At 39.2% G+C, this 12,321-nt stretch overlaps 1 protein-coding gene across 2 annotated transcripts in view; it reads left to right on the top strand.

Moving 5' to 3' along the window:
• Positions 1–12,321, top strand: part of TANGO6 (transport and golgi organization 6 homolog) — a 174,380-nt gene that overhangs the window by 65,101 nt on the left and 96,958 nt on the right. For both annotated transcript variants that reach the window (XM_043437929.1, XM_043437930.1), the window contains exons 13-14: positions 2,119–2,595; positions 3,556–3,613. In XM_043437929.1, coding sequence (XP_043293864.1) covers positions 2,119–2,595; positions 3,556–3,613 — 535 coding nt within the window. The remainder of the gene's footprint in view (positions 1–2,118; positions 2,596–3,555; positions 3,614–12,321) is intronic.

Below are 12,321 nucleotides of genomic sequence, written 5' to 3'. Positions count from 1 at the left end.
ATCAGCATACCTGAGGTCAGCTAGATATCTCTTAGGTTATTTTATAGGAATTTATAGTTCTGCATTTTACATTTGGGTCCATGATCCATTTTTAGTTGATTTTTGTGACAGTGTAAGGTCTGTGTCTAGATTCATTTCTTTGCCTATGGATGTCCAGTTGTTCTAGCACCATTTGTGAAAAAGTTTCCTTTCTCCATTGTAGTGCCTTTGCTCCTTTGGCGAAGATCAGTTGACTGTATTTATGTGGGCCTGTCTCTGGTCTCTCTATTCTGTTCCATAGGTCTATTTGTCTTACTTTTTTTTTAAAGAAGAAATTGTTACATATACTAGAAATGAAAAAGAAGCCATACACTATAGCTGGAAGTAGATATTCTCATTTCAGGTACTTAAAGAACAAACAAAGACACATGATACTACAGAGGCACTGAATGAAGTCCAGCATGGTGATAACGCTAGCACAGTTATCCTAAAATATCTTTTCCAGTACTACATAGATTTTTGATAAAATGGACCTTTTTCTTAGGTGATATATATTTTTATTGTGAAATTCCAGGTACAAACCTGACATATATCTCAACTTTTCATTTACCTGCGAGGAAAGTGGTAGAGAAAATGAACAATAACAATTCTGTGAAGCTGAAATGTAATATGAGAGTACTATGTAGGTCCTATGAAAATGGTTAATTGATTGGTTGATTGCATAATGAAGCGCGTGAATGAGTGAGTAATAAATACCCTGCCTTGTTCTAAAAAGGATTTTAGATGTGTAAGGTTTTCAAATGATCAGGGCTTCATGAAGCTTCATATCACAGTTTTTCCAGTATTTTCAGACAGAAAAGTATCACCACTGATTTTTCTTCACTGACTGCCTATGCACCTTTCCTAGTAAGGCTTTATTAGAACAAAGCTTGTAGAGAGAATAAAATCTTAAGTAGTTTTCACTCTCATTTTCTAGGGGAACTTCCCTTCTGCCAGTCCCTTCCAGGCCTGGGGTGCCCTTGTATGCTGAATAGCTTTATTCATTCAGATGAGACTGTGTAGGGTTTAGTTAAGAGTGTGGGCTCTGGAGCCAGACTTATTAGGTTCACATCTTACCTTTTTCTTTCAGCTGTGTGACTTTACACATGTTACCTAACTTTTCTGTACCTCAGTTTCCCCTGCTTGTTTATTTATTTATTTTTAATTTTTATTTTTTAATTTAATTAAAACATTTTTTTGGCTGCACCACCCTGATGTAGAATCTTAGTTTCCTGACCAAGGATTGAACCTGTATCCCCTGCATTGGAAGTGTGAAATCTTAACCCCTGGACCACTCATGAAGTCCCTCCCCTGTTTAACATGTAGATAGTAACAGTAACTGTTTTATAGGGCTGTGAATATGTGTGTGTGTGATTTGTTTGTTTATTGTATTTATATTTAAACCATTCACATAGTACTTACTGTGTGTCAGGCACGAAGTACTTGCTAATGTGAACTCATCTTTTTATGGCAAAAGGTACATCCTAGTAAAAAGTATAATAATACAATACAGATCAAAATATAAAAGAATTTCACCATGTGACTGGGTATTAAAATATGTCATGGTAAGAATAGCTGTAGATGTTTGACAGAAAACAACAAAATTCTGTACAGCAATTATCCTTCGATTAAAAAATAAATTAATTAAAAAAAAAACCAACTATAGAGACAAACAGGTCTAAGAGGTAAGTGGGATACAAAGGATGAAAACAGGCTGTTCCCAGAAGAAATGTAGACAGTTAATAAACATGGAAGGATGCTTAACAGTGCTGTTAGTCTGATTAATGCAAATTAAAGTAATAACAGTCGTGTTTGCCCATCAGATTATAAATATTAAGAGTAATAATATGCGAGGGAGTGGGGAGGGGGAAAAAAGAGTAATAATATTTGTTCCTAATGTACTTTATTACTTAGAAAAGTACCTGTACACAGTAAGTATTCAATAAATGTTAATTATAAGACCATAGTGTTAGAGTGCCAGGCTCAGGCTATGTGCGAATTACACCAGGAACAAGATTTGCTTCCAGCCCCTTTTTCTTAGCGTCTCTTGCCTTGTGCTATATTAATTTGGGTTTGCATTTTTAAAATTTCATTTTGTAGTTGAAGTCAAGTGATTTTGCTGTCCTGAAGCAATTGCTGCCTCTGTTGGAGAAGGTCTCCAGCACATACCCTGACCCTGTCATCCAGGAACTTGCTGCTGATCTCCGCATTACCATCTCTACTCATGGGGCCTTTTCCACTGAGGCTGTCAGTGTGGCTGCCCAGAGTACCCTAAACAAAAAGGATCCAGAAGGTAAAAGGGAAGAGCAGCAACAAACCAGTTATGAAAGATACAGCGATGTGTCTCATGGCCACCTTGAACCACAGCAAAGCCATGTTGCTTCTCATGAAGTCCATGAGCCCAGCACCACTGCAAACCAAAAATCAGGAAGTGAAACCACAGAAGAGCTCCAGGAAGCTCTTTTATCAGCTTATGATCCTCAAATTCCAACACGGGCTGCTGCCCTGCGAACTCTTTCTCGCTGGATAGAGCAGAGAGAAGCAAAAGTCCTTGATATGCAGGAGAAGCTTCTCAAGGTGAGTAGAACACACTCAGACACATACACATGGTGAGTAGAACACACACACACAGTGAGTAGAACATTCAACACACACACACACAGACACACACACACACACACACACACACACACACGGTGAGGCCCACTGTCCAGACAGACACACACAGACACACACACACGGTGAGGCGCACACACACACACACACACACACACACGGTGAGGCCCACTGTCCAGACAGACACACACAGACACACACAGACACACACACACACACACACACACACACACACACGGTGAGACCCACTGTCCAGGAGCCTTGACTGTGTATCAAGCCCTGTCCTGGGCCACCCTTGGGGAAATTGTAATTGTCCTATAGAAGCAAGACTCAGTTGAACATGAGCAGAAGGCCAGAGTTTTTACAGGCTGTTACTAATGTCAGTTGAAGAACTGAAGTTTGCAAAAGATTTTTTTAAATAAAGTAGAATAGATTCAAGGTTATCCCAGTAATAACATCTCTGTCTTGCCCTTGCATTTCCATATGCTTTCTTGAGTGTAAGAGAAAAGGATCAAGTTAGAGCAGATATGCCATTCAGTGAACGTAGCCCCAAACCTGGCCTCTTGTGTGTCAGGGCCTGTAGTCTGTCATGTCTTTTCTAAGAACGGGTTATCTACTGTGGGCTGTAGTAGAAAAAATGTTGAGAATTGTTCTTCCAGATTTTGGTTTCCATGCCTACTTTTAATGTATACTGGACAACTTCAAGAAGTATCTCCCCCTGATCGCTACCCTTTTTTAACCATTATAAAAATGGAACTTGAAACATATATACTATTTTCCTCACAAGATTCACAGTCAGACCAGTATCTAGCTACAGCAAAGAGGAGTACAAGCATTTATTCTTTTGAGTCTGCTGTAAAGGTGTCTTAAATCTCGCTTGCTCTTTGTGAATCATGGCACTGCTATATTTTGTGGTTTCAGATATTCTTGGAGAACTTGGAGCATGAAGACACCTTTGTATATCTGTCTGCTATTCAGGGTAAGTTAGTCCTGGTTAAAGGACTTTAAGTCGGTGGACCAAAAATTAAATCATGTGTTTTCACAGAATCTCTAAAGTCATAGAATCATAACCTGCTGGTCATTTTGTCCATCTTCCTGCCCCCTAGCTAGGAGTTAATTTCAGTCATGATAGTAATATTTCTGGAGGGTTCCTAAAGGGACCCTGAAGAGTTCAGTATCTCATAATGATGGGGAAGCCTTTATTTATGTTTACTTACCATTCTGTAGATTAAATCCCATTTCCTCAAATTTAAAGAGGTAAAGAATGCCTCACATGTGAGCTCCTATTACATTGACCTTTTAGGTACATGGCTACTGTCATTATGCACCTTTGCTCTCCTGTTAAACTAGAAGAATCTCGGAATATATTTCATTATTAAAACATTTTTTGCAGTCATTTTATTTCTCATTTATGATTCTTTGTTGTGATTCTGTCTCCTGTTAATTTGTGGATTTTAAGTCTAGAGAGGGGCTTTATGAAAAGGGGTGTGGAGAATTAAGCACCTTTCCCCAGAAGGGTGAGGGGCAGACCTGGTAAGAAGGCAGAATTAACTCACAGTCTCTGGGCTCCGTGGTGTGCTGTAGTCCTCAGGAGCTGGGGTCTGGAGACTGATCACCAGGATGCACCAACCCTCCCCCACCTCTCCTGCTTTTCAGCTATATGAACTTTGACAAATTACTTAATCCCTCTGGGCTTCAATTTCTTACCTGTAAAAAAGGGAGCTAAGTAGGGATGTAAAATGGTACAGTTGCTTGCTTTATTTATTTGACTACGCCAGGTCATAGTTTTGCCATTATGTGGGACCTAGTTCCCTGACTAGGGATTGAACCCAGGCCCTCTGTATTAGATGAGTGGAGTCTTAGCCACTGGACTACCAGGGAAGTCCCTACAGCTGCTTTAGAACATAGTCTGGCAGTTCTTTGAAAAAAATAAATGCAGAGTTGTCACTTGACTCAGCAATTCTAAGTATTCACCCAAGAAAAATGAAAACATGCTCATACAAAAACTTGTTAATTAATGTTCATAGTAGTCAAAAAGTAGAACCCAGATGTCTACCATTTGATGAACAGATAGACAAAATGTGGTATGTATATACAGTGGAATATTATTCAGCCAATGAAAATGAAGTATTGAAACATGGGGGTAAACCTTGAAAACATAGATGAAAGAAACCATTCCGAGAAAACCGCATTTTGTATGGTTCCTTCATATGAAATGTCCAGTATAGGTAAATTTACAGAGACAGAGAGTAGATTAGTAGTTGTCTAGGGCTGCGGAGAAAGGGGAAGGGTTTGGGAGGTGATGGCCAAAGGGTATAGGATTTCCTTGGGGGAGTGATGAAAACTCACACAAGTCTAAAATTGACTGTGGTGATTGTTGCACAACTCTGTCAGTATGGTAGAAACTACTGAATTGTATATTTTAGATTGTGAATTTTACAGTATGTGAATTGTGTCTCAATAAAGCTGTTGCCAAAAAAATAATAAAATTTAATGAGGAGGAGAGGGATTAAACCATCAGAGCTTAAGGAGATTAAATATAATGTGGTGGATAGGATCCCGGAACAAAAAAAGGACATTAGGGAAAAACTTAAAGAATCTGAGTAAATTATGGACTTTAGTTGATAACGAAATGCCAGTATTAGTTCATTAATTGTGATAATGTACCATGCTAAAGTAAAAGTCAGTAATAGGAGACAGCTGGGTATGCAGTATACAGAAACTATGTGTGCATCTTCTCAATAAATCTGTAAATCTAATACTGTTCTATCAGTAAAAGTTTATTTATGAAGGGGGCTAACATTAAATGAGTTAGTACTTTGAAAGTGCTTAGTGCATATTAAGTGTTCAATATGTGTTAGCTAATTATGATTTTAATGTTATCATCATTGTCATCATATCACTACTATTTCTTTTCTTTAGATTTAAACTTTCATTTTATACTGGAGTATAGCTTATTAACAGCTGATTAACAATGTTGTGATAGTTTCAGGTGGACAGCAGAGGGACTCAGCCATGCATATACGTGTATCCATTCTCCCCACAACTCCCCTCCTATCCAGACTGCCGCATAACATTGAGCAGTGTTTCCTGTGCTGTACCGTAGGACCTTGTAGATTATCCATTTTAATATAGCAGTGCATGTCACTACTATTTCTTTTGTTAGATTGCTAGGTAATAATATGGTGATATGTGTAACTTCTCAGAGCTAAAGCTTGAGTAGGTGTATTCGATCAGGTGGCTTCTGCTATGTGACAGGTTACCTCAACGTTCAGTATTATTTATTTATTGTCACTCATCTGTGATCACTCACACATCTGTAGGCCAGTGGGGTTCGGCTGACCTGGGCTGGGCTGGGCAGTCCTGCTGTTCCGTGTGCATCTCTCTGCTGTACTTGTTCCTGATCCTTTCTGGTCCAGGGCCTCCCACGTACATTCACATGGTGATGGCCGAAATGCACAAGAGCAAGAATAAACTCAAGAGGCCATTCTTCAGAGGAGACAAAAATAACCATTCCTCAAGGAAAAAGGACAGCTGTGAGAGAGCAGAAGAGTGGAGTGTGTTGAGAGAGAAAGTAATTATTGGCAGCCGAGAGGTTACAGAAGCCAGGAATTGAGATAAGCCTGAGGACTTGATGGGGCTCAGGATTCCACATGACAGTGAATGGCACTTATGGAAATCAAATAAGTCAATGAAGCAAGGACCTGGAATGCTGATAATTAGTAAGTCTCAGAAACAGTCATCCTGTACTTTTTCCAGGAAGCTGTGATACTGTCCAGGAGATGTTTCGCATTGATTTTTTTTTGGACAGGGTTTTCGGGAAGTAGCGATGTGTCATTCTCATATAGCAACGCTGCTGTGTAAGCCTCTTAGCTGTTTAACCCACTGAGCTCATTAGCCTCTAGGGTCTGCTATAAAAATCACAACTGCTGGTTTTGTGTTTGTTTATAGTACTTTTAATTGGTGTGCTAATCAGTTAGTAGCTAATTTGGAGATGAAGGAATGTGGGAGGTAGAGGTCTAATTTCTGTTCTCAGTTCCCCACAGCAGACAAGTTTGAATTAATTGATGTTTTTGGTGTTTGTACCATGCACTTCAAGGCCAAGGCCTTAGGTGAATTTCCCATTAAGAAAGGAAAGAGCTGAATTTTCCCACCTGCATGTCAGTGTTATTTGCCTAGGCCTAACACTCTAGAGCCAAGCCGTTCTGGACTCCAGTGAGGCATGCAGACAAGACCAGCCCGCATGTAGATATCCTATAGTGCAAGGGGACTGCATTAGAAGGCGGGTGCTTAACCACTGAACCACCAGGGATCCCAGGAATTTCTGATGTACATATTATCTGTACATCAAAACAGACTGAGAACTAAATTCCCTCTGAGTTAAAATTTAATTTTATGAAAGACCACATCTCTTTTTATTTCTACTGAGAAAGTGATAGTTGATTTAATTCTCATAGCAGCTGCTCCCAGACGCTCAGTAGCAGCTTCTTCAGGCAGAGAATTCTATACAAGTTAGTGAGTTCCAGTTACAATCCAGAGTTTATAAATAGAACACTTAATCTTAGACTGTGTCCTTTAAGTGTCTCTCCTTTTCAGACTTCCTTGTATATTCTTTTTCTCATTGTTTTATCGTCATTATAGTGTAAGTTAATACATTCTTATTGTTTTAAAAAACATTTAAATGGCAAGAGGGTGTTCAAGATAAAAAGTAAAAGTCTTCCTCTTTTCAAAAATAGGAGATGAAATATGTCCTTAAGAGTCCCATAATGTATATTTGATGTTTTGAGCACTTTTCACATTTCAGTCTTGAAATAGACGTTCCGTAATGAATGTGATAAACATGTGATATTCTTCAAATAAGATATTATGGCCCAGTTATCTATCTTAGTATGGATCTACTCATGGGTCCTCATGGTCACTTTTAATTATTTAAAGAACATTTTGAAAGCAACACCAGCGATAGATGCATTTCACAGCTCCAAGTGATCCCCATCCGTGTCAAAAGAATCTTTGGGCGAAACTTCTTGGCTCATTGAAAAAAAGAAAGAAACTGTAGGCTCTGAGCCAAGCATGAGAGGTGAAAGTATGCCAGTGAGTGTCGTGAAGAGAATCTAGTCATCTCAACATAACATGCCTGAACAAATTGCACTGACTCTTCCACCCTTTTCCTTTCACAGAAGAGTTTTCAGTTCTGGCAGAAGAGCTAAGAGGAGGGAAAGGCAAAAAGCCTGGAAGGCAGGAAAGTAGATACAAAGTGAAATTGTTTTTACAGAGTTTCAAACTGAGCAGGATTACATGTCTTAACTTGTCAGAGACTGAACTCCCTATCTCATTCTCAGATTTCTACTTCAAGTAAAGTAAGTTAGGCAACCATTAACTGAAAATAATTCTACCCCTTGAAGGACCACCTAAATGAGTTGGGCATTGAAATGTGGAATGTGGTCCTGGGAAGTTTATCATCTTCACTTATTTCCTTGAAATGGGAAGATTCCTTTTGTGTTGTGTACCACCTAATTAACAAATGGGCATTTAGTGAACGTCTCTCATATATGCTAGCTCAGTAAATTCTTAAAAGTTCTGGAAATAGGCATTATCCCCATTTTTTAAACTTCTTGAGATTTAATTTACACAGCTGAAATTCACCTGTCTTACAATGTGCAATTCAGTGGTTTCTAGTATTTATACAGTCATCACCACTAATTTCAGAACTTTTCATCATTTCAAAAAGAAACCCTATATCCATTATCAGTTGGTTCCCATTCTTTACTCCCTCTTTCCCCTGGGAACCACTAATCTCCTTTTTGTCTCTATGGATTTGCCTATTCTGGATGTTTCATAATATAGAATCATACAATATGTGGACTTTTGTGTCTGGTTCTTTTCAATTGGCATAACATTTGTGAGATTCATCTCTGTTATAGCATGTATCAGGGCCTCATTCTTTTTTTATGGCTGAATAATATTACATTGTACTACTAATTAACCACATTTTGTTTATCCATTCCTCAGTTGATGGTCATTTGCATTGTTTTCACTTTTAAGCTGTTATGGGTAACACTGTAATAAATATTCATGTACAGGTTTTTGTGTGGACATACGTTTTCATTGCTTATGGGTATACACATTGGAGCAGAATTACTGGGTCCTATAGTAATTCTATGTTTAACCCTTTGGGGAGCTGTCAAACTGTTTTCCAGAGTGGCCACACCAATTTACTTTCCCAGGGGCAATGCATGAGGACTCCAGTTTCTCTGCGTCCTGACCAATACTTGTTATTGTCTATCCTTTTATATAGCCATATTAGAGTGTGAAGCTGGTATCTCAGTGTGATTTTGATTTGCATTTCTCTAATGACTAATGATGCTGAGCATCTTTTCATGAACTTATTGTGCATTTATAATCTTCTTTAGAAAAATACCTAGTGTCATTTGAAGCACTAAACTTCTTACTGTTGATGAAGTCTGACTATCAGTTTCCTGTCTTACTACTTGCACTTTTGGTGTCATTTCTAAGAAATCATTGCTTAATCCAAGATAATTGAGATTTACTTCTGTGTTTTCTTTCAGTGGTTTTATTGTTTTAGCTCTTAACGTTTAAGTCAGTTATCCATTTTGAGTTAATTTTTAGGTGTGATGAGAGAGATCCTCTTTTTATAGCTAAAGATCCTGAGACTTACACAGATTAAGTCCTGTTTCGAAGATTACATAGCAAGTAATAATTTGGACCTTGTTGTTGACCTTCAAATATTGTCCCTGCTTCCCCAATACACTTGGTTACTCTAGAACTTTCCAAATAATGGTAGAATTTGCTCCTATTGTTGTGCTTTTAAAGATGGAAAACAGATATGATTATGATTATCAATATTTATTAAAATTGAATAATGCTTAATCATCTACCTTCCCTGGTGGCTTAGACGGTAAAGCAGCTGCCTGCAATGCAGGAAACCCGGGTTCAATCCCTGTGTTGGGAAGATCCCCTGGAGAAGGAAATGGCAACCCACTCCAGTACCCTTGCCTGGAAAATCCCGTGGATGGAGGAGCCTGGTAGGGGTTGCAAAGAGTCGGACACTACTGAGCGACTTCACTCTCATTTTCACTTAATCATCTAGAAAGCTTTGATTCTTTCAACAGTCTTGAAATACAATAAAAACATATTAAAATTCTTTTATAAATGAAGAATTGACTTGCCTACAGTCATAAAGGTTGGGAGAGTAATAGAACACCAGGCCCATGTTTCAGGGATTCCTAGTCCACTGTACCTGATTTTACTGCAGTGCAGATAAAATATGTCTTCTCCAAGTCTGAGATTGTATACCTGTCCAGTGATTTCCTCTATCAATTGAAGATTGATTCACTCATATTTACATCAGAATATTTAGCAATTTGGGCTTCTCAGGTGGCACTAGTGGTAAAGAACCCACCTACCAGTGTAGGAGACATAAAATATGTGGGTTCCATCCCTGGGTCAGGGAGATCCCCTGGAGGAAGGCATGACAACCTATTCTAGTGTTCTTGCCTGGAGCATCCCATGGCCGGAGGAGCCTGGCAGGTTACAAGCCATAGGGTCGCAAAGAGTCGAACACGACTGAAGTGACTTAGCATGCATGCACACATTTAGCAATTTAGTACTTTTACCTATAAGTAAAAGATAATTAGCTGCTTCAAGTTTAGTTATTTTCACCTTCTAAGATTTCCCAGGATAGCTGCCATATAAGAGAGATGGAAATAAACATTATAGAAGTCACCACTTACTATTATGTGCCTGTCACAGTAACTCTGTGAGTTAGAAATTTTTATCCCTGTTTTACAGATGAGGAAACTGAGGCTCAAAGAGGTTAAGCAGCTGGCCCAAAGTGACACAGATACCAAATGTTAATACCATGATTTGAATCTTCAGTCTCTCCATCTCTGAAGACTGCTCTTGCCACAGGGTAAAATAATTAATCCTAAAATAGTTTTTCCTGTTTCCAAGGCACAAGGGCTGAGTTCTCAGATGGCCGAAGGTATGGGAGAACCAGGCCTGTGTATGAGACATGGTTTCACTACAAATGAATTCTTCCTATAGCTTAATAATACACTGATCTCATGTTTGCTTGATTTTGTGTGTATGTATGTGGTTTTACTCATTTGTCAGTGAGTACTGTTTTTTGTTGTTGTTTTTTAATTAATTAATTTATTTATTTTTGGCGGGGCTGGGTCTTCATTGCTGCACAGGGACTTCTCTAGTAGTGGCAAGCAGAGGCGTCTCTCTAGGAGCCAAGCGTGGGCTTCTCCTTGCTGTGGCTTGCCTCGTTGTGGAGCATGGATTCTAGGGCATGGGGGCTTCAGTAGTTGTGGGGCCTGGGCTCAGCAGTTGCAGCGCATGGGCCTAGTTGCTCTGTGGCATGTGGGATCTTCTAAGAGCAGGGATTGAAACTATGTCTGCTGCATTGGCCGGCGGATTCTCAACCGCTGGACCACTGGGGAAGCCCAGTACTGTGTTATTTTCTAAGCAATCTCTATGTGTATCTTTGAAACTCATCTTCCGTTAGTGGCCTATGTATGTTACCTCACACTGCCAGTCCGCCTTCCCACTGTTGGTCATTACTGTTTCAGCACTGCAGACACCAGCCTCATTTTAGGAGTGTCAGGAGAGAGCCTTCAGAACAATCCTGGGATATATATAGTTTACTGAGATTGTGGATTAGAAAAACAGGTAGCTTTCTGTATAGGACTTTTGATATTTGTTACATTTCTGATGCCAATAAATTGCATTTTAAAATTAGTTACTTTAAAATAATACAGTTTATGAAAGCAATGCCCATACACTGCTGGTGAAAACATAGAATGGTGTAGTTCCTCTGAAGAACAGTCTGGCAGTTCTCAAAAGGTTAAACAAAGTTACCATATGATCCACCAGTTCCACTCCTAGATATACACCCAAGAGAAATGAAAACATATGTCCCCACAAAAGCTTACATATGAATACTTATAGCAGCATTATTTGTAATAGCCAAAAAAAATAGTATCGACTGAAGAAATGCACAGCGTACAAGTTAAGAATTATGTTTTATTTGGCAGACTTTCTGAGGACTTCAAGCCTGGGACACAACATCTTAGATAACTCTGAAGAGGTAAGGGAGGAACCAGGATATATAGGAGTTTTTGTCACAAAGACCAAATAGTCAGAATATCAAAAGATTACTGTTAAAGAAACCAGATACGTCAAGTTAAGGAATTTAGTGCTTTTCTGTGTATGGGAAGATGTAAGAGTCTGGGCTCACTGAAGTGACTCCTTTGTTAGGCACCTCAGCTGTCTGGGGCCTGCATCCTGTGCCTTCTCATCCTGAGTCTCCCCGGGGGGCACCGTCAGGGTGGCTGCAGTCAGCGGGTGGCTGACTGCTAGATGACGGGCATCCTGTTTCATCCTGAGTTCCCCCCCAGAGCTCACTGTCAGAGAGACTGTAATGTGATGGCTTAACGGCTGTAACGTCTTTTATTTACTGGTAGGGCAGGCAATATTTTTCATTCACAGTAGAAACAACCTAAACTTCTATCACCTGATGAATGGATAAATTAAAGATGGTATATCTAAATAGTGGAGTATTATTTAGCAACAAAAAAGAATGAAGTACTGATTCATACTACAAAGTGAGTGAACCTTCAAAACATGGTAAATGAAAGGAACCACACACAAAAGGCCACATTT

This window comes from Cervus canadensis, chromosome 18, assembly GCF_019320065.1.
Source record: "Cervus canadensis isolate Bull #8, Minnesota chromosome 18, ASM1932006v1, whole genome shotgun sequence".
Taxonomy (NCBI): domain Eukaryota; kingdom Metazoa; phylum Chordata; class Mammalia; order Artiodactyla; family Cervidae; genus Cervus; species Cervus canadensis.
This window is presented reverse-complemented; position numbering and strand designations above follow the sequence as displayed.